The 22985-nt window shown below is 46.4% G+C and overlaps 1 protein-coding gene across 1 annotated transcript in view; it reads left to right on the forward strand.

Annotated features, from left to right (window-relative positions):
* The window catches only part of NCKAP1L (NCK associated protein 1 like), a 616762-nt gene that overhangs the window by 172248 nt on the left and 421529 nt on the right, over positions 1–22985 (forward strand). The window contains exons 19-21 of the mRNA XM_063952202.1: positions 8636–8775; positions 12748–12879; positions 16950–17168. Coding sequence (XP_063808272.1) covers positions 8636–8775; positions 12748–12879; positions 16950–17168 — 491 coding nt within the window. The remainder of the gene's footprint in view (positions 1–8635; positions 8776–12747; positions 12880–16949; positions 17169–22985) is intronic.

The raw sequence follows: 22985 nt of genomic DNA on the forward strand, positions 1-22985 counted from the left end.
GCTCAAAGAGCCCGAGGCTGGTTATGCTTAGGAGGGGGGACCCCACGCTATTTTTTTTAAAGTTTTACAGTGTTTATTTAAAAAAAAAAAAAAATGAACCCCAGCACGGATCACACAGATCCGGCCGAGATTCATTGTGATAAAGTCGGCAGTGTTTTGCTAATCACTGCCGTAAAAAACGTGAAAAAAACACGAATGACATCGACATCGGAACAAATGAAAAATCCGAATACGACAGCTTAGTAAATTAGGCGTAATAAATTCAAAAAGTTGCAGTTTTACACTTTCGATGTCATTCGTGATTGAACTTTGACCTTTTTCCGAAAATTACGAATGTTAGTAAATTTACCCCTCAGTCTTATATATGAGAGATGCACAGAGGGAAATCTGCCGACTGGCATCTAAAGTAAGTGCATTGTCCATTTCTGCTAGGAGAGGCTTATGGACTCGCCAGTGGACAGGAGATGCAGATTCAAAAAAGCACATGGAAGTGTTGCCATATAAGGGTGAGGAATTATTTGGGGATGGTCTCTCGGACCTAGTTTCCACAGCAACGTCTGGGAAGTCAGCATTTTTACCCCATGTCCCCTCACAGCCTAAGAAGGCGCCGTTTTATCAGGTTCAGTCCTTTCGGACCCAGAAAAACAGGAGTGGAAAAGGCGGGTCCTTTCTGTCCAGAGGCAGAGGTAGGGGAAAAAGGCTGCAACAAACAGCAGGTTCCCAGGAGCAAAAGTCCTCCCCCGCTTCTTCTTCCAAGTCCGCCGCATGACGGTGGGGCTCCACAGGCGGAGCCAGGTACGGTGGGGGGTCGCCTCAAAAATTTCAGCGATCAGCGGGCTCGCTCACAGGTGGATCCCTGGATCCTGCAAATAGTATCTCAGCGGTACAAGCTGGAATTCGAGGCGTCCCCACCCCACCGGTTCCTAAAATCTGCCTTGCCGATTGCTCCCTCAGACAGGGAGGCGGTGCTAGCGGCAATTCACAAGCTGTATTCCCAGCAGGTGATAATCAAGGTACCCCTACTTCAACAAGGCCGGGGTTATTATTCCACACTATTTGTGGTACCGAAACCGGACGGTTCGGTGAGACCCATTCTAAATTTGAAATCCTTGAACACGTACATAAAGAAATTCAAGTTCAAGATGGAATCGCTCAGGGCGGTTATTGCAAGCCTGGACGAGGGGGATTACATGGTATCCCTGGACATCAAGGATGCTTACTTGCATGTCCCCATTTACCATCCTCACCAGGAGTACCTCAGATTTGTGGTACAGGATTGCCATTACCAATTCCAGACGCTGCCGTTTGGACTGTCCACGGCACCGAGGGTATTTACCAAGGTTATGACGGAAATGATGATACTCCTTCGAAGAAAGGGAGTTTTAATTATCCCGTACTTGGACGATCTCCTAATAAAAGCGAGGTCCAAGGAACAGTTGTTGGTGGGAGTAGCACTATCTCAGGAGGTGCTGCACCAGCACGGCTGGATTCTGAATATCCCAAAGTCACAGCTGGTTCCGACGACACGGCTACTGTTCCTGGGTATGATTCTGGATACAGTCCAGAAGAAAGTGTTTCTCCCGGAGGAGAAAGCCAGGGAGTTGTCATCTCTAGTAAGAGACCTCCTGAAACCAAAACAGGTATCAGTGCATCGCTGCACACGGGTCCTGGGAAAGATGGTGGCTTCTTACGAAGCAATTCCCTTCGGCAGGTTCCATGCCAGAATCTTTCAGTGGGACCTGTTGGACCAGTGGTCCGGATCGCATCTTCAGATGCATCGCTTAATAACCCTGTCTCCAAGAACCAGGGTGTCTCTACTGTGGTGGCTGCAGAGTGCCCATCTTCTAGAGGGCCGCAGGTTCGGAATACAGGACTGGGTCCTGGTGACCACGGATGCCAGCCTTCGAGGCTGGGGGGCAGTCATACAGGGAAGAAACTTCCAAGGACTATGGTCGAGTCAGGAGACTTCCCTTCACATAAATATTCTGGAACTAAGGGCCATCTACAATGCCCTAAGTCAAGCAAGATCCCTGCTCCTACACCAGCCGGTGCTGATCCAGTCAGACAACATCACGGCAGTCGCCCATGTAAATCGACAGGGCGGCACAAGAAGCAGGATGGCGATGGCAGAAGCCACAAGAATTCTCCGATGGGCGGAGAATCATGTACTAGCACTGTCAGCAGTGTTCATTCCGGGAGTGGACAACTGGGAAGCAGACTTCCTCAGCAGACACAACCTCCACCCGGGAGAGTGGGGACTTCACCCAGAAGTCTTCCAGATGCTGGTAAACCGTTGGGAAAAACCACAGGTGGACATGATGGCGTCCCGTCTCAACAAAAAGTAAAAAAGATATTGCGCCAGGTCAAGGGACCCTCAGGCGATAGCTGTGGACGCTCTAGTGACACCGTGGGTGTACCAGTCGGTTTATGTGTTCCCTCCTCTGCCTCTCATTCCAAAGGTATTGAAAATAATAAGAAAGCGAGGAGTAAACACAATTCTCGTGGTTCCGGATTGGCCAAGACGAGCGTGGTACCCGGAACTTCAAGAGATGCTCTCAGAGGACCCGTGGCCTCTACCGCTCAGACAGGACCTGATACAGCAGGGGCCCTGTCTGTTCCAAGACTTACCGCGGCTGCGTTTGACGGCATGGCGGTTGAACACCGGATCCTAAAGGAAAAGGGTATTCCGGAAGAAGTCATTCCTACGCTTATTAAAGCCAGGAAAGATGTTACGGCAACGCATTATCACCGCATATGGCGAAAATATGTTGCATGGTGCGAGGTCAATAAGGCCCCAACAGAGGAATTTCAACCAGGTCGATTTCTGCATTTCCTGCAAGCAGGAGTGGATATGGGCCTAAAACTAGGCTCCATTAAAGTACAGATCTCGGCTCTGTCGATTTTCTTTCAAAAAGAACTAGCTTCAGTACCTGAAGTTCAGACATTTGTGAAAGGAGTGCTGCATATTCAGCCCCCGTTTGTGCCTCCTGTGGCACCTTGGGATCTCAACGTGATGTTGAGTTTCTTAAAATCACATTGGTTTGAGCCACTAAAAACCGTGGATCTGAAATATCTCACGTGGAAAGTGGTCATGTTATTAGCCTTGGCTTCAGCCAGGCGAGTGTCAGAATTGGCGGCTTTATCATGTAAAAGCCCTTATCTGATTTTCCATATGGATAGGGCAGAGTTGAGGACTCGTCCCCAATTTCTCCCTAAGGTGGTGTCAGCGTTTCACCTGAACCAGCCTATTGTGGTGCCGGCGGCTACTAGTGAATTGGAGGACTCCAAGTTGCTAGACGTTGTCAGGGCCCTAAAAATATATGTTTCCAGGACGGCTGGAGTCAGAAAATCTGACTCGCTGTTTATCCTGTATGCACCCAACAAGCTGGGTGCTCCTGCTTCTAAGCAGTCTATTGCTCGCTGGATTTGTAGTACAATTCAGCTTGCACATTCTGTGGCAGGCATACCACAGCCAAAATCTGTAAATGCCCATTCCACAAGGAAGGTGGGCTCATCTTGGGCGGCTGCCCGAGGGGTCTCGGCTTTACAACTTTGCCGGGCAGCTACTTGGTCAGGGGCAAACACGTTTGCAAAATTCTACAAATTTGATACCCTGGCTGAGGAGGACCTGGAGTTCTCTCATTCGGTGCTACAGAGTCATCCGCACTCTCCCGCCCGTTTGGGAGCTAAAGGGTTATTGTTGAGCCATCTGTTGAGAGGCTCAGTTGTTTTCATACTGTCAAACTGGATATAGTATCACGAGTTGTACGGTGTGATTGGTGTGGCTGGTAAGAGTCTTACCCGGGATTCTAAATCCTTCCTTATTATGTCTGCTCGTCCGGGCACAGTGTCCTAACTGAGGCTTGGAGGAGGGTCATAGTGGGAGGAGCCAGTGCACACCAGGTAGTCATAAATCTTTCTAGAGTGCCCAGCCTCCTTCGGAGCCCGCTATTCCCCATGGTCCTTACGGAGTTCCCAGCATCCACTACGGACTACGAGAAATAGAATTACCGGTGAGTAAATTCTTATTTTTTGTGTAATGTTATTAGTTATTTATATGGGTGGTCTTCAGGTTGCCGACTGTCGGGATTCCGGCGCACAGTGTACCGGCGCCGGAATCCCGACAGCCGGCATACCGACAGATTTTCTCCCTCGTGGGGGTCCACGACCCCCCTAGAGGGAGACTAAATAGCGTGGTGCGCGTAGCGTGCCACCGTGCCCGCAAGGGGCTCATTTGCGCTCGCCACGCTGTCAGTATGCCGGAATACCATACTACACCCATTTATATAGCGCACACATATTCTGCAGCACGTTACAGAGAATATTTGGTCATTCACAATAGTCCCTCCCCCAGTGGAGTTTACAATCTATGTGGCAGATGTATGAAAAATGTCCTACCGGACGTTATGTGCCTGCTGTCGTATCGCCTTTCCACCACAATGTATTATGAGTGAGCTTGCCGATGTGGAAGGGCGTTATGTCACCTGTCCCGTGATAAATGATCAGCTAGGTTATCGGCGCCGCTGGCTTTGTGCGCATGTGCCCTTCACCCCTGGTCCCAGCTTGCGCTTCTGGCGGGCTCCGGCGCATGCGTGGTTAGGCTGGGTACTCGCTGGGCGTGTGGTGCCGCTCACAAACAATAAAATTTTATTGTCACAATTACCCCTCCAAAAAAGAGGAAGAGTAAATGAATGCACAGTTTGCACACATCACCAGGACGGGGGAGGCGTACCGGTTCAGCGCAGTTAGGAGCCAACAGAGGCAATCATACATTGCCTCCGCACATCGTCCCACATTGAGGACAGCGGAGAAGTGGTAAGCAGTGGGGGCACGCGGTGGACAGTGCACACGGCGTAAACATGTCGTGTCCTTATACATACAGACCCTTTTATCAGGAATAGCAGGGTCCTCAGTGATATGTAATACCTCTTTAACAGCCACAATCATGTACTGAATGCTCTTAGCCAATTTTGGATCTAATCTGGAATCGCTATAGTCGACACTGGAATCAGTGTCCGTGTCGGTATCCGTGTCTGCCAACTGGGCAAATGTACGTTTCTGTGACCCCGAGGGGACCTGGACTTGTAAAAACATATCCTCCACAGATTTCTTCCATGCCTGGGTCTGAGACTCAGACTTGTCCAATCTCTTACTAATACGAGCCACATTAGCATTCAAAGCACATTTACCCAATCAGGTGTCGGCGGTGCCGACATGGTCACCCCCGTCGCCTTTTGTGTCTCTAATACAGCCTCCTCCTGTGACGAGCACTCAGCCTCAGACATGCCGACACAAGTGTAAGAAACAGACACACTGGGCTTATAGGAGACAGACCCACAGGAAGCCTTTCACAGAGACAGAGAGGGAATTTGCCAGCTCACACCTCAGCACTCAATCAGCGGTTCTGAGGCGCCTAATAAAATGCCCAGACCTGTAGCGCTTTCTATATCAAAGTATATTGCACCAAATAAATAACCTGGGTCCCCCCCGTTTTGCACCCTGATACTTGTCAGCCGTGTTGAGGAAGGACCAGCGTCTCTGCAGCCAGCGGAGAGGAAATGGCACCGAGTGAGCTGTGGGGATAAAGCTCCGCCCCCTTAATGGCGCGCTTCCGTCCCGCTTCTTTTAATGACTGATTATACTGGTGGGGATATGGGACAGTGCCCTTGCACTAATGTCCCTTCTTGCCAGTTTATGCTGAGGATTTACAGCTGCCCAGGGCGACCCCCCCCCCCCCCCCCGCGCCCTGCAACCAGTAGTGCTTTGTGTGTGTGTCGGAGCCTGGCGCGCAGCGTCCGTTAGCTGCGCGGTACCTCAGAGAATGCCGTCACTGCAGTCTTCTTATCTTCTTCTACTCACCTGACTTCTGGCTCTGTAAGGGGGTGACGGCCGACTGCGGGAGTGAGCATCTAGGCGTACCCAACGATCAGCACCGTCAGGAGCTAATGGTGTCCTGTAGCCAGAAGCAGAGCCATTAACTCACTGGAAGTTGGTCATACATCTATCCCCTAAGTCCCACGAAGCAGGGAGACTGTTGCCAGCAGTCTCCCTGAACATAAAAAACCTAACAATAAGTCTTTTTTCAGAGAAACTCAGTAGAGCTCCCCTGTAGTGCGTCCAGTCTCACTGGGCACAATTCTAAAACTGGAGTCTGGAGGAGGGGCATAGAGGGAGGAACCAGTGCACACCCCTTTTGAAAGTCTTAAAGTGCCCATGTCTCCTGCGGATCCCGTCTATACCCCATGGTTCTATTGGTCTCCCCTGCATCCTCTACGGACTAAGAGAAAAGGATTTACCAGTAGGTATTAAAATCCTATTATTTTTAGAGTACCAAGCATGGGGAGAATATGCAACCACAGTTAGGGCCTGCTGTGGGGCAGTAATGCTAACTATTACACCATCCATGCTGCTCATGGATTTAGCTCTTTCCATTTTATCTCTGTCCAAGCTTTGATAAATCTCCCCCTAGAGCATTTTTAAATATTTTTCATTAATAATACTTTATTCAAAGAAAGCTATATTAAATCAATGGAGGAAAACAGGAAATATGCAAGTAAGGTACACAACTGATAGATTAGGGCATATTCACCCACAGTGCCTGTGGCAGTATCAGCTGTAAATACAGACCTGCACCTTAGCCAATCACAGCAAAGCTGTCCCCTACATACAGTCAGTGGCAATGTTATTATCCACTGCAGTGTGTACATTACATTGGCTATCAAAATGAAACCACATTATAAAATGTAGCAAATATCCAAATTTATTGTAACGTTTAACAATTAGACGGCTGTGGATCATAGAGTCGACACACACTTAGGTCGACAGTGTCTAGTTCGACCACTATTGGTCGACAGTGACTAAGTCGATACCTGAAATAGGTCGACACAAGCATTAGGTCGACATGACACAAGGTCGACATGAGTTCTTAAAAAAAATGTTGATGTAGTTTTCTTTGTAGAGTGACCGGGAACCCCAATTAGTGTACCGTGTCCCCTCGCATGGCTAGCGAGCTTCGGGCAGGTTACCGTTCCCAACCATAGTCCACGTGGATCGTAAAGTATGAAAAAGTTCAAAAAAATTTACAAAAGTGAAAAACTCATGTTGACCTTTTGTCATGTCGTCCTAGTACATGTCGACCTAGAAACCATGTCGACCTAATGCATGTCGACCAATAGTGGTCGTCCTAGACACTGTCGACCTAAGTGTGGTCGGCCTAGAGACAGGATACCCAATTAGACACACAAAATGTAACTAGACTGTATAGTGTCCATAGGGCCTGATACAGAGATGTATGCAAACCCAATTTTTGGGGTATGATACAGAAGATAGACATTATAAAGGTCGACTGTCATTAGGTCAACAGGGTCAAAAGCTCAACAGGTCAAACAAAAGGTTTTTAAACATATTTTGAAATGTGCCCCTCGGGGCCTCGCTTCGCTCGTCACGCTTTGGTCCACTAGGCAACAAGGTTACTACATGGTTTGAGTTCTAATTCATCATTGTCACATGGATAGTAAATGCAGCAAAAATTGTAAAAACCTGAAAAAACCCTGAAAATTCATGCGTCGACCATATGTGCATCGACCTTTTAACTGTCAACCTTTTGACCCTTTTCAACCTATTGACCCTGTCAAACTATTGACTGTTGACCTTGTAACTGTCTATCTATTAACCACCTCCCATTTATTTATTTGCAAAATAACAGCCAGGGACCATTTAAGATTTAACCCCTTCAGTGGCATGCGTTGTGCAGACTGGTAACCCCAGAAATTTTCCGGGCATACCATTGCTCCTCCTCCCTCTTCCTTGTACTCCTCTCTGTCGGATCGCGTTGTGACGTCATGACGCCATCGTGTCATTCTGTAAACACCCACCGGCAGAACGGAGTGAAGGGAGGATAGGGGGAGAGGATATCAGTGCTGGCGGGCTAGTGCCCGCCAGCACATGCTGACCAAGGGGGATGGCCATCGGTGGGTTACCCATCGATGGTCATCCCCTATTTACAGTACACATGCGGGCGGACCAGGGGGCAAGGCTTAGTAGGTGTCAGGGGGTGGAGCTAAGCTCCATGCCCTGACACTTTTAGGGAAGAAAAAAAAAATCGGTAGCACTGAACCATCGATGACGGGAAACCATCTGGTTCTCCCCCATCGATGGTAAAAGTAATCATCATCGGTCACAGACCATCGATGATTTTGCATCATCAATGGTCGGTGGTCATCCCTAGCTACCCCTAGGCAATGAGCATTCCCTAAGGCAATGAGCATTCCCCATGGCAACAAGCATGGATCCCGGAGCATAAAATCCCTGGCAAAAAGCATGACACAGTGCTTGAAACCCCTGGCAACGCACATGAAACCCCCGGCAATGCGCAGGTAAAACAAATTAAAAACCTGCCCTGGGAGGTGTGACCAAATTCGAAAAACCCGCCACTGAAGGGGTTAAGGGAGATAATGGGGGAGTGGCAGCAAAACCGCAGACTTGTCATGAGCATTTCTGGGGTGTGTCACAGCCTGCGACTGCTATCCCATATACCTTTACAGTGGCTCCAGCGTCATACTTCCAGTGATGTTTGTCCGAATGTGTCCAGTGGTTGGGTAAACTACTTAAAGTATTGTAAATTTAATTTTTGCAGTTGCTGCCAAAGCACTGTGCCACGACTATCAGCAAAGCCAGGAACAAGAGACTGAAAAAGCCACCACCCAAGAAAGCAGAACCTGAGAAAGAAAAACCAGGAGCAGAAAGCCAACGTAAAGACCGCAGCGTGACCACAAAGTGAGAAACAGGCTTATTGTACCCAATGCAAAAACATCATCAGTGGGCTCTACTGCCACCTGCTGACCACATTCATTTCTATAGTCCGTTTTCAAACCATTACCAATTCTCTGGCTACTGGCTGCCTCATAACCGCTGGTGTTTTTTTTAAATATTTTTGTTTGACTCAATGGGAGGGGTACTTTGGCGACAATGTAGGGTCTGCCCCGGGTACAGTAGTTTGGGACTCGTTTAAGGCGTTCTTGAGAGGATCATATATTGGACGAATAGCGGCTCATAAAATGGCCTCTAGGGAGAGAGAACAGGCCCTTGAAAAAGATGCTAGGGACCTAGAGTCCCAATATCTATCTGACAGCGCCCCCGCGACAAAGACAAGATGGCTGATGGCTCAGTCAGTTTGGTTGGCCCACCTGTCTGATAGAAACTCTCGCTCCCTTCTTTTTAAAGCTACTAATATATATATGCAGGCTGATAGAACGGGAGGCCTCCTGGCCCGTCTTATACATTACGATCGTCCTGGGACCACAATCACCCAAATGTCCGGAGCGGATGGCTCTCTTGTCGACACCACACCGGACATTGCGCTGTTATTCCGTTCTTACTTCTCTGAGGTTTATAATTCACAGTTGCAGCGCTCTGCTTCAGATCTGTCATGCTACATGGGGGGTGTTCCGCTGCCCGCGCTCTCCTCTGAAGCCCGAGAGCTGCTGGAGGCACCTTTGACGTTGGAGGAGGTGACTGCGGCCATTGGTATGTCCCCTAATGGCAAGGCTCCGGGATGTGACGGAATCCCCTCCGAGGTATACAAGAATCATATTGATTTTTTTGGCCCCAAGCTGCATGCCCTGTACTTAGATATATTTGCCAGTAACGATCTCCCCCCCTCCATGTCAGAGGCAATTATAATAGTGATTCCAAAACCCGGTAAAGACCCTAAATCTCTGGACTCCTATAGACCGATTTCCCTGATTCCCACCGATGCCAAGATCCTGGCAAAGATATTGGCAATACGGCTCAACTCAGTGATAACCTCCCTAATTCATCCGGACCAGACCGGCTTCATGCCAGGAAAGTCCACGTCTATCAATTTACGTAGACTATATACCATTTTACAGCTCCCGCATGAATCCCCCTCTGACTCGGCTGTGGTCTCGTTGGACGCGGCCAAGGCCTTTGACAGCATTGAGTGGGCTTATTTATGGGAGGTGTTGGCTCGTATGGGATTTGGACCCAATTATATAAAATGGATTAAACTATTGTATCAACATCCGACTGCCAGGATCTTGGTGAACGGTTATGTGTCCCCATCTTTTCAATTGACCCGAGGCACTAGGCAGGGTTGCCCCCTGTCCCCTACGCTGTTTGCCTTGGCCATCGAGCCCCTGGCATGCTTGATTAGATCGCACCCGGATATTGTGGGAATATGTACAGGTTCACGTGAGGATAGGATAGCTCTATATGCCGATGACATGTTGATGTTTTTGCAGGATTACACCAGGTCAATGCCCAGCCTGCTGAGTGTGATAGAAGGCTTTGGAGATCATTCGGGCCTTAGAATTAACTGGCCTAAATCATACATTATGCCAGTTATAGGCCCCCCTCCTACTGTTTCCAGAATCCCCCTGCCTTTGAGTTGGACGGTACAATTTAAGTACCTTGGAATCCAAATAACTAATGACCCTTCTGATTTTGTCCCCCTGAATCTAGATCCGACCACTCAGTGGGTCATGGGCAAATCTAAGACTTGGTGTAAGCTTCCACTAACGGTCTCTGGCAGGGTTAATCTCATTAAAATGATTATACTCCCCAAGCTCCTGTATATTATTCTCCAATCCCCGGTGTATATCTATCCAATATTCTTTAGAAAATTGAATAGCGTTCTGTCCTCACTGATCTGGGCTAATAAAAGACCTAGGATACAGCTAAATACCCTTACCAGACAGAGATCTGACGGCGGCCTGGCTCTACCTAACTTTCAGATATATTACTTCGCTGCTCAGCTGACTCATATCACTATATGGGCACAAAACTCGGGGACTGACTCTTTGCATTGTGAGTTTATCCGTTGTTACTTTCCCTACCTCTCTCCTATGCAGGTGTTACTAAGTGGGAGCATAGCTAGATTTCTTCCCCCTATCATTTTTCAGGCCCTAAAGATTTGGCGGGCCCTGAGAGACCTTTTGAGATATGACGACCTAGACCCGGATACCCCCTTGTGGTACTCTGACTGGCTCCCTGAACTGCATGCACTTGAGGGGCGGGAGGTGTGGGCCCCTAGATCGGTGATATCTGTCTCTCAACTTTATCTAGATAATACATTAAAATCCTTTCAACAACTGAGGGATGAGTTTGACCTACCCAATTCCTACTTCTTCAGATACCTCCAGCTTCGGCATGCCCTCCAGACCCAATTTGCTGAATCACCTCCGCGAATCCTCCCATTTCCCATCAAGACATTTGTGACCACTTTGGGTCAGGCTAAGATGGTCTCACTTGCGTATGGATATCTTCTTACCAAGCTCCATACGGACCCTTTGACGCGTCTCCGTGGAAGGTGGGAGGAGGATTTGGGTCTAATAAATGAGGAGGACTGGGCCCTCGCTTTAGAATACCCTGCTAAGGTTACCAAGTCCCTTAGATATCAGCAGATTCAATTCTTCATCTTACACAGAACATATATGACTCCAGCTAGGCTGGCTACGTTCGGGACGGGCAGATCTAATCTCTGTCCTAAGTGTGGGGGGGCGGTGGGAACATTCTGGCATCTGGTGTGGGATTGCCCGAGGTTGAGGGTGTTCTGGTCGGGGGTCGGGTCAATTCTGGAGAGTACGGGAGTGCCTGGCGGACTGCTTACCCCACAATTCTGTATCTTGGGAATGGGGTGCCTTGCTCCTGGGTCAGTTTCAAGGGGTCTCTATGCTCTAAATGTATGTGCCTTGGCTAAGGTTTGCATTGCAAGAATGTGGATGGCCCCCAAAGGACCGTTAATATCTGCACTTAAGGCCTTAATTAATGACACTATAATTAAGGAAAGATATGTTTACATGAAGCAAAGTGCATCAGCTAAGTTTGAAAGAGTTTGGTCTCCATGGCTAGATTCCCCCCACTCTCGTCTTGTTCCCCAAATATAGTAGACACTGAAGTGCAAGCTTGTCAATAACCTAATGCGCCTGATGTGTACTGAGATGATGACGGCTGGGCCCTGCGAGCCCTCTTACTTACTTATGTGTATGACTAGTGGAGCCCTGAATCTAACTCTCCTTCTTAAATTGCCTCCCTTGCCCTTTCTTTAGTTGTTTGTTATTTTCTTATAGTTTAGGTTGCGGGTTTAAATATAAAAATTAATGAAGACTAATATAGATGGTTGCGGACTTCGTAGATCATGAGAGTCTGAACATTGGGAAATCCTAGTATACATCTTTATTGAAAATATTCTGATATCCTATTGATGTAGGATATGTGTAAAACATGGCTTTGATTCAACATGAATGGATGTAATGTTTGAGATATGATTATGATATGCAATGTCTGTACCTTAAATCTCCAGACTATTGAATAAAAATTACTTTATTAAAAAAAATATTTTTGTTTAACCACTTGCCTGGCATGGTCGCATCAGATGCGACCACACCAGCAAGTGTTTTATCTGACCTGGACGCACAGGACAATTTTATCGCACCTGAACTGCCAGTGCGATGCCACGCAATGTCGCATCGCGGGGCATCGCACAAGTGTATGGGCAGCATTACATGTGTTGTTAATTGTATATGGAATTCACTGTGTAAATCTCCCATGTAAATAAAACAGAATCACATTAAGTACAGTAGGATCTGGGATCGTGGCCTACTGTGCTAGGAGTTCTAGAATACTCCCTGATATGCAGGAGTATTCCAGACATTCTGGAATATTAGATACTATGTTATGATTTCTAGTCATGAATGCATGCACCTAACTGAGTTTTCCTCCTTTCAGCATGGACAAACTACATCTGACTCTCTGTGAACTGTCCATGTCTTTAAACCATGTAAGGAGTATTCTGGTGTTTGAGCATGTGATCACCCCAGCCGAGTACCTCAGCTCTAACTTAGAGATGCGACTCAGTCGGTATGTTTTTGAAATATACTATGTATTAACCTGCCATTCAACTGCTTAGTTGTGTTTCTTTTCTTTTTATTGCTTCTTTCATATAATATTGTTTGTTCAACAATTATCTTTAAAGAGCACTGGTGGCAGCCATTTTTTTTATGAACTAAAGCTGGCAATGCAACTAAAGATTTATTGTCCAATCTGGCTGGTTGGAAGGAAAATCTGGTAATGTATAGGAGCAAATGACCATTGACCATTTGCTCCAAAATGCCAGAAAACTGATAAAACGTGTTATTCAGAGAGATTGGGTAAATCCACTTGATTGTCCGCTTAGCGGCATTTCAGAGCAAATGGTCAATTGTCATTTGCTCCCATACATTACCAGATTTTTGTTCCATCCAGCCAGATTGGACAAGAAATCTTTAGGTATATGGTCAGCTTAAGACTCATAGGACCAGAGCCGGCCCTAACCAATATGATGCCCTAGGCAAGATTTTGGCTGGTGCCCCCTAGCACCGCCACTAGTTCTGCAGGAGATGCCTGGCATGAGTCATCTGGCAGATCTGCTCATGTCTGGTGCCTTTCGTTTATGAAAATGCATCTTATTTGCATTACTATATGGCTAGGATGCACAAGCAGCTTCTGCTGATTAAAATAATATGCAGCATGCCTATATTCTGTGTGTGACTGCGGCTGTATCTGCATACGAAATGCTACATTACAGTGATTTCCAGGAATACACTGCAATGTAGTATTTCAAATGCAGATACAGCCGCAGTCACACACAGAATATAGGCATGCCGCATATCATTTTAATCAGCAGAAGCTGCTGGTGCCCCTAAGCATAACAAATGCCCTAGGCATTTGCCTAGTTTGCCTATGCCTAAGGTCGGCTCTGCATAGGACTGTTGCAAATCAATAAAATCACTGGGGCACTGTATGACCACTTATATGGCTGTGGTTGTCTGTGATTTGGCTGGCCACATAAACAATGGTTCAGCCCATAAACCCTGTAAACAATATTATTTATCATCCTTTCTATAAATGTTTAATTGCTGGTTATCTATCTATCTATCTATCTATCTATCTATCTATCTATCTATCTATCTATCTATCTATCTATCTATCTATCTAATCTATCTATCCTATGAATAGATTTCTGTGCATGGGCAAAAATGGCGAGGTTTGTATGCAGCACATACACAGATATGAAATTATTAATTTTTGAGCATGTCCATCCTATTCTGAGTTGGATGGAACTTGGCCGGATCTGTCTTTACATAAAACGGAACCGCCCTATCTTATGGGAGAGTCAGGGAAGTGTTGTAGCCTTATATCTAGTGCTCCGTGCAATGGGCAGCATGGCTTTCTGCTTGCAGACACACTATCCCTTGCATTGGCACTGTGGGTCCTTGCATTAGCATAAGGTAGTGAATCAGGCTTCCCCAGTTTCCGACAACTACAGCCACTTTGCATGCAGCTCACAATCTGCCAGCGCTGGGTGGTGACACTGATTGCAATCAGAGTATATATAGAGAACACGTTTCAGAAAAAAAATATCCAGCCACACGTGCTTATATTTATTGATCTGTTTCTAATATATACTTCTAATACATGGACCTGCATTTATTTGTACAGGAAATATTCTGCATGGAAGACAAATTGTCTGAAGTAGGAATACAGTAATTCCCCTGTAGACTCTCAGCAGTTCTGTATGAGAATGATCTATTGGAACTTGGCCATTAGTATTTCCATTGCATTCTAGCTAAGGTTTTTTTTATGCAATTAACAATGTTACTGTAACTCATAGGTCTGCAAACTCGGTCCTCATTACCCCACACAGTGCATGTTTTGCGGTAACCCCACAGGTGTATTAATTACTCACAGACACATTTTAAAAGGTCCGCAGGTGGAGCTAATTATTTTTTTTACTTGTGATTCTGTGAGGAGACCTGCAAAACATGCACTGTGTGGGGTAATGAGGACCGAGTTTGCAGACCTATGCTGTAACTGTTTGATTAATCTAAAGGTAATCACAGTAATGTTGACTCTAATACAGCCTCTGTCATCGCTGATTGAGATGGTGTATACAGTACACCATTATTGCACATATTCTACCAAGTTCTATCCCAGGGGCTGGCTGGCAACTTTCAGCCTTGGGGCATACTTGCCTACCTGACCCTCTCCATGAGGGAGAAAATGCTCTGTTCCTGGACTTTCCTGGTAATGTATGATTGCCATCACCTGTGGTGAGCTAGTTAATTGATAAGAAAGGTGTTTCACCACAAGTGATGGCAATCATAGATTACCAGGAAAGTCCAGGAACAGAGCATTTTCTCCCTCATGGAGAGGGTCAGGTAGGCAAGTATGCCTTGGGGGCAGACTCAAGCAAGCGGCCCAGTCTTTCTCAGGGAATCTGCAGTCATGTGGCCCTGGAACACCTAAATTGCACTGGCCCGGGGGCAGAGCCGGATTAAGGGGGGAGCCCAGGGGACACATTACCCTGGGCCCCCCAAATTGAAGGGCCCCCCGTGCCTGCCGTGAAGCACTGGCAGTTTTGCATGTTTTTTTTTTTTTTAATGAAGCTCAGCAAACTGTTTCAGAGACGGAGAAAGCCTTATCTCCGTCTCTGCACTCGGCGGGACCACCCACAGGCACTAACGAGCTGCCGAGAACTCTACTCACAGAGAGCTCTGATCAGCAGAGCTCTCTGTACTGGGCAGTGGACACATGAGTCACAGTGGAAGGAGCTGCTGAGCATGTGCAGCAGCAGCAGCAGCTCCTGTGCTTAAACTAACTCCGTCAAAATCTCCTTCTCTACTCTTAAATTGGTTAGTGCTGTGTATGTGTGTTTCTGTAGATATGCTGTTTATTTGTAGGTATGTAGTGTGGGTGTGGGTGTCTTTGTAGGTGTGTATGCATGCTGATTGATTTTGTGTGTGTGTGTGTGTGTGTTTGTACTGTATGTATGCTATGTGTGTTTATGTAGGTATGGTGTGTGTGTGTGTGTGTGTATGCTGATTGTGTGTGTATGTACTGTATGCATGCTGTGTGTGTTTATGTAGGTATGGTGTGTGTGTGTGTGTATGCATGCTGATTGTGTGTGTATGTACTGTATGCATGCTATGTGTGTTTATGTAGGTATGGTGTGTGTGTTTGTAGGTGTGTAGTGTGTGTGTATGTACTGTATGCATGCTATGTGTGTTTATGTAGGTATGGTGTGTGCGTGTGTGTATGTATGTACTGTATGTGTGTGGATGTTTTGTGTGGATGTATGCTGTGTGGATGTAGGTATACTGTGTGTGTATGTTAACAGTTTTCTTCTTGTAGTACTATAGGGTTTAGGATTAGTTGATATACTTCATTTTGTGACAGGCAGATTATACAATCCTGCACTGTTGTAACCATCAGCTTGCCTATCCCTAGACGCAAGCGGATCATGACCCCACATAATACTATCACCACCTACTGTGTGACAGGTTTGCGGTGACCCTGTGCCTCGCAGACTAGCCACAACGTCCAATCCTCTGAGTCTAGCTGAACACTACAGTGTGATATCATATTGTTTTTCTACAGTGTATACATACGCTAATTTTCTGTTGAATAATATGTGCTATATGTTGTTACTGCCTCTAACAGCTGTCTTCTTATACTTTTATCTATCCTATATATATATATATATATATATATATACATACACGTGTAAGGTACATCCCCTTCCTATATACACTATATTTAGTCCTCTGGGGCCCCCCTTGTCTAAAGTACCCCGGGCCCCCTGAAGCCTTAATCCGGCCCTGCCCGGGGGGCAGATGGCACCCTGCCCCCCTGCCCAGCCAGCCCCTGTCCTATTCAATACACATTAATCTCCAGTATGGACAACAGATACAAGCTTTCTATACGCTCCTGTATGTACACAAATACGTTTTATCCCAACAAGAAATATAAAATCCTGTAAAGTATGATAACACAAACTTTAATGCAATATAAAATTTACAAGATATGTTCATTGGTTGTATAGATGCTTATCTAGTCTAACACACAAGCTTATGTTATATCAAAAGCTTTAACAAATGAATAATTTCTAGGGCCTTGGTGTCATTATTGAACTGGAATCCAACCACACATGAGATCCAGCGCCCCTCAGAGGTCCTGAGTGGAATACGATCTTACCTTTGCACTCTGCAGTCTGTTGCCCATGTAGTAAATATTGATATCACACACTCTATCCGGAACACCATGCTGCAGCAGTCACAGCCGACAGATGCTTCAGGAGAGCAAACCATTGCTTCACTATACAACAACTGGTAAGTGCATGTAGACAGCAAAGAAGACAAAGCAATGAACATTAGCATATGTAGAGAGAATAAACTGAATAGGTTACACGAGAATACAGGACTGAACAATGTGTAACTGGCATCCGACAAAAACATAAACCCTAGTCAGTGTGTCCATGTGAAGGGAACAAAATACATATGTTTTTCCGGCAGATGGGATGCTGGTTGTCAGTATACTGACAGCGGCATCCCGGTTATAGTCCCACACGGTTGGTGGCGTGGATCCACCAACCGAGTGGGAATAACCTGCGGTGGTCGGGATTACGGCAGGCAGCATCTCACAGGCTGTGGGGATTCTGGCGTGGGATCCCGACAGCCGTTTTTTTAACTACAACCCGAAGGAAACATAGATTGTAATATCCACTAGGGCAGAGACTGATGTGAATTACAGATTTTCTAAAAAGCTCTGTGCTGCAATATGTGTCTACTATATAATAACTAGAGATGAGCGGGTTCGGTTCGTTGAGATCTGAACCCCCCCCAACTTCACCCATTTTACATGGGTCCGAGGCAGCCTCGGATCTTCCCACCTTGCTCGGTTAACCAGAACGCGCCCGAACGTCATCATCCCGCTGTCGAATACTCGCGAGATTCGTCTTCTATATAAGGAGCCGCGCGTCGCCGCCATTTTCACTCGTGCATTGGAGATTGAACGGAGAGGACATGGCAGCGTTCTCTCCCTGAAAAGCTCCGTAATCTGTGCTCAGTGTGCTCAAAATATCTACGTTCTCTGCCTGAAAATGCTCCATATCTGTGCTCAGTGTGCTGCAAATCTCTGTGCTCAGTGTGCTGCATTGTGGGGACTGGGGACCACCAGTATAATAATATATACTATTCTATAGCTTCTATACTGCTTGTCAGTACACATGCGTCACAGTTACACCGCTTTGTACTGATAGATATATATACAGTAATATATATACTATTCTATAGCTTCTATGCTGCTTGTCAGGACACGTGTCACAGTTACACCACTCTGTACTGATAGATATATAATCAGTAATATATATACTATTCTATAGCTTCTATACTGCTTGTCAGGACACGTGTCACAGTTACACCGTTCTGTACTGATATATATATATATACAGTAATATGTATACTATTCTATAGCTTCTATACTGCTTGCCAGGACACATGTGTCACAGTTACACCGCTCTGTACTGATATATATATATATATATATATATATACAGTAATATATATACTATTCTATAGAATCTATACTGCTTGTCAGGACACATGTGTCACAGTTACACTGCTCTGTACTGATATATATATATATATATATATATATATATATATATATATACAGTAATATATATACTATTCTATAGCTTCTATACTGCTTGTCAGGACACATGTGTCACAGTTACACCGCTCTGTACTGATATGTATATACAGTAATATATATACTATTCTATAGCTTCTATACTGCTTGTTAGGACACATGTGTCACAGTTACACCGCTCTGTACTGATATATATATACAGTAATATATATACTATTCTATAGCTTCTATACTGCTTGTCAGGACACATGTGTCACAGTTACACCGCTCTGTACTGATATATACAATAATATATATACTTTTCTATAGCTTCTAGTATTACAGTGCACCATTTTGGTGACCAACAGTATACATATATAGTACAGTACAGTAGACCATTGCTATTGATATATTACTGGCATATAATTCCACACATTAAAAAATGGAGAACAAAAATGTGGAGGGTAAAATAGGGAAAGATCAAGATCCACTTCCACCTCGTGATGAAGCTGCTGCCACTAGTCATGGCCGAGACGATGAAATGCCATCAACGTCGTCTGCCAAGGCCGATGCCCAATGTCATAGTAGAGAGCATGTAAAATCCAAAAAACAAAAGTTCAGTAAAATGACCAAAAAATCAAAATTAAAAGCGTCTGATGAGAAGCGTAAACTTGCCAATATGCCATTTACGACACAGAGAGGCAAGAAACGGCTGAGGCCCTGTCCTATGTTCATGGCTAGTGGTTCAGCTTCACATGAGGATGGAAGCACTCATCCTCCCGCTAGAAAAATGAAAAGACTTAAGCTGGCAAAAGCACAGCAAAGAACTGTACGTTCTTCTAAATCACAAATCCCCAAGTAGAGTCCAATTGTGTCGGTTGCGATGCCTGACCTTCCCAACACTGGACGGGAAGAGATGGCGCCTTCCACCATTTGCACGCCCCCTGCAAGTGCTGGAAGGAGCACCCGCAGTCCAGTTCCTGATAGTTAAATTGAGGATGTCACTGTTGAAGTACACCAGGATGAGGATATGGGTGTTGCTGGCGCTGAGGAGGAAATTGACAAGGAGGATTCTGATGGTGAGGTGGTTTGTTTAAGTCAGGCACCCGGGGAGACACCTGTTGTCTGTGGGACGAATATGGCCATTGACATGCCTGGTCAAATGACAAAAAAAAAAATCACCTCTTCGGTGTGGAATTATTTTAACAGAAATGCGGACAACAGGTGTCAAGCCGTGTGTTGCCTTTGTCAAGCTGTAATAAGTAGGGGTAAGGACGTTAACCACCTAGGAACATCCTCCCTTATACGTCACCTGGAGCGCATTCATCAGAAGTCATTGACAAGTTCAAAAACTTTGGGTGACAGAGGAAGCAGTCCACTGACAACTAAATCCCTTCCTCTTGTAACCAAGCTCCTGCAAACCACACCACCAACTCCCTCAGTGTCAATTTCCTCATTAGACATGAAAAACAATAGTCCTGCAGGCCATGTCACTGGCAAGTCTGACGAGTCTTCTCCTGACTGGGATTCCTCCGATGCATCCTTGAGTGTAACGCCTATTGCTGCTGGCGCTGCTGTTGTTGCTGCTGGGAGTCGATCGTCATCCCAGAGGGAAAGTCGGAAGACCACTTGTACTACTTCCAGTAAGCAATTGACTGTCCAACAGTGCTTTGTGAGGAAGATGAAATATCACAGCAGTCATCCTGCTGCAAAGCGGATAACTCGGGTCTTGGCAGCTGCGGTGGTGTTAAACGTGTGTCCGGTATCCACCGTTAATTCACAGGGAATTAGAGATTTGTTTGAGGTACTGTGTCACCGGTACCAAATACCATCTAGGTTCCACTTGTACTACTTCCAGTAAGCAATTGACTGTCCAACAGTGCTTTGTGAGGAAGATGAAATATCACAGCAGTCATCCTGCTGCAAAGTGGATAACTCGGGTCTTGGCAGCTGCGGTGGTGTTAAATGTGTGTCCGGTATCCACCGTTAATTCACAGGGAATTAGAGATTGGTTTGAGGTACTGTGTCCCCGGTACCAAATACCATCTAGGTTCCATTTCTCTAGGCAGGCGATACCGAGAATGTACACAGACGTCAGAAAAAGACTCACCAGTGTCCTAAAAAATGCAGTTGTACCCAATGTCCACTTAACCACGGACATGTGGACAAGTGGAGCAGGGCAGACTCAGGACTATATGACTGTGACAGCCCACTGGGTAGATGTATTGACTCCCGCAGCAAGAACAGCAGCGGCGGCACCAGTAGCAGCATCTCGCAAACGCCAACTAGGCAGGCTACGCTTTGCATCACCGCTTTTCATAAGAGGCACACAGCTGACAACCTCTTACGGAAACTGAGGAACATCATCGCAGAATGGCTTACCCCAATTGGACTCTCCTGGGGATTTGTAACATCGGACAACGCCACCAATATTGGCCCTCATTCCGAGTTGTTTGCTCGCTAGCTGCTTTTAGCAGCATTGCACACGCTAAGCCGCCGCCCTCTGGGAGTGTATCTTAGCATAGCAGAATTGCGAGCGAAAGATTAGCAGATTTGCGAATAGAAAATTCTTTGCAGTTTCTGAGTAGCTCGAGACTTACTCAGCCATTGCGATCAGTTCAGTCAGTTTCGTTCCTGGTTTGACGTCACAAACACACCCAGCGTTCGCCCAGACACTCCCCCGTTTCTTCAGACACTCCCGCGTTTTTCCCAGAAACGGACAGTTTCCGCCCAGAAACACCCACTTCCTGTCAATCACACTACGATCACCAGAACGATGAAAAATCCTCGTTATGCCGTGAGTAAAATACCTAACTTTTGAGTAAAATAACTAAGCGCATGCGCTCTGCGAACCTTGCGCATGCGCAGTAAGCGACTAATCGCAATATAGCGAAACTCGGCAACGAGCGAACAACTCGGAATGAGGGCCATTGTGCGTGCTTTACATGTGGCCAAATTCCAGCACGTCCCATGTTTTGCACATACATTGAATTTGGTGGTGCAGAATTTTTTTTAAAACGACAGGGGCGTGCAAGAGATGCTGTCGGTGGCCCGAAGAATTGCAGGCCACTTTTGGCATTCAGCCACCGCGTGCCGAAGACTGGAGCACCAGCATACACTCATGAACCTGCCCCGCCATCAGCTGAAGCAAGAGGTGGTAACGAGGTGGAATTCAACCCTCTATATGCTTCAGAGGATGGAGGAGCAGCAAAAGGCCATTCAAGCCTATACAGCTACCTACGATATAGGCAAAGGAGGGGGAATGCACCTGACTCAAGCGCAGTGGATAATGATTTCAACGTTGTGCAAGGTTCTGCAACCCTTTGAACTTGCCACACGTGAAGTCAGTTCAGACACTGCCAGCCTGAGTCAGGTCATTCCCCTCATCAGGCTTTTGCAGAAGAAGCTGGAGAGATTGAAGGAGGAGCTAAAACAGAGCGATTCCGCTAGGCATGTGGGACTTGTGGATGGAGGCCTTAATTCGCTTAACCAGGATTCACGGGTGGTCAGTCTGTTGAAATCAGAGCACTACGTTTTGGCCACCGTGCTCGATCCTAGATTTAAAACCTACGTTGTATCTCTCTTTCCGGCAGACACAAGTCTGCAGAGGTGCAAAGACCTGCTGGTGAGACACTTGACGGGTCACGTTCCGCTTGACTTGACAACAGCTCCTCCTTCACATTCTCCCGCAACTGGGGCTGCGAGGAAAAGGCTAAGAATTCTGAGCCCACCCGCTGGCTGTGTTGCAGGGCAGTCTGGAGCGAGTGCTGACCTCTGGTCCGGACTGAAGGACCTGCCAACGATTACTGACATGTCGTCTACTGTCACTGCATATGATTCTGTCACCATTGAAAGAATGGTGGAGGATTATATGAGTGACCGCATCCAAGTAGGCACGTCAGACAGTCCGTACATATACTGGCAGGAAAAAGAGGCAATTTGGAGGCCCTTGCACAAACTGGCTTTATTTTACCTAAATCCCCCCCCCTCCAGTGTTTACTCCGAAAGAGTGTTTAGTGCAGCCGGTCACCTTGTCAGCAATCGGCGTACGACGTTACTTCCAGAAAATGTGGAGAAGATGATGTTCATCAAAATGAATTATAATCAATTCCTCCGTGGAGACATTCACCAGCAATTGCCTCCAGAAAGTACACAGGGACCTGAGATGGTGGATTCCAGTGGGGACGAATTAATAATCTGTGAGGAGGGGGATGTACACAGTGAAAGGGGTGAGGAATCGGAGGATGATGATGAGGTGGACATCTTGCCTCTGTAGAGCCAGTTTGTGCAAGGAGAGATTGATTGCTACTTTTTTGGTGGGGGCCCAAACCAACCAGTCATTTCAGTCACAGTCGTGTGGCAGACCCTGTCGCTGAAATGATGGGTTTGTTAAAGTGTGCATGTGTTGTTTATACAACATAAGGGTTGGTGGGAGGGCCCAAGGACAATTCCATCTTGCACCTCTTTTTTCTTTAATTTATCTTTGCATCATGTGATGTTTGGGGCCAATTTTTTTA

Source organism: Pseudophryne corroboree, chromosome 2 (genome assembly GCF_028390025.1).
Source record: "Pseudophryne corroboree isolate aPseCor3 chromosome 2, aPseCor3.hap2, whole genome shotgun sequence".
Taxonomy (NCBI): domain Eukaryota; kingdom Metazoa; phylum Chordata; class Amphibia; order Anura; family Myobatrachidae; genus Pseudophryne; species Pseudophryne corroboree.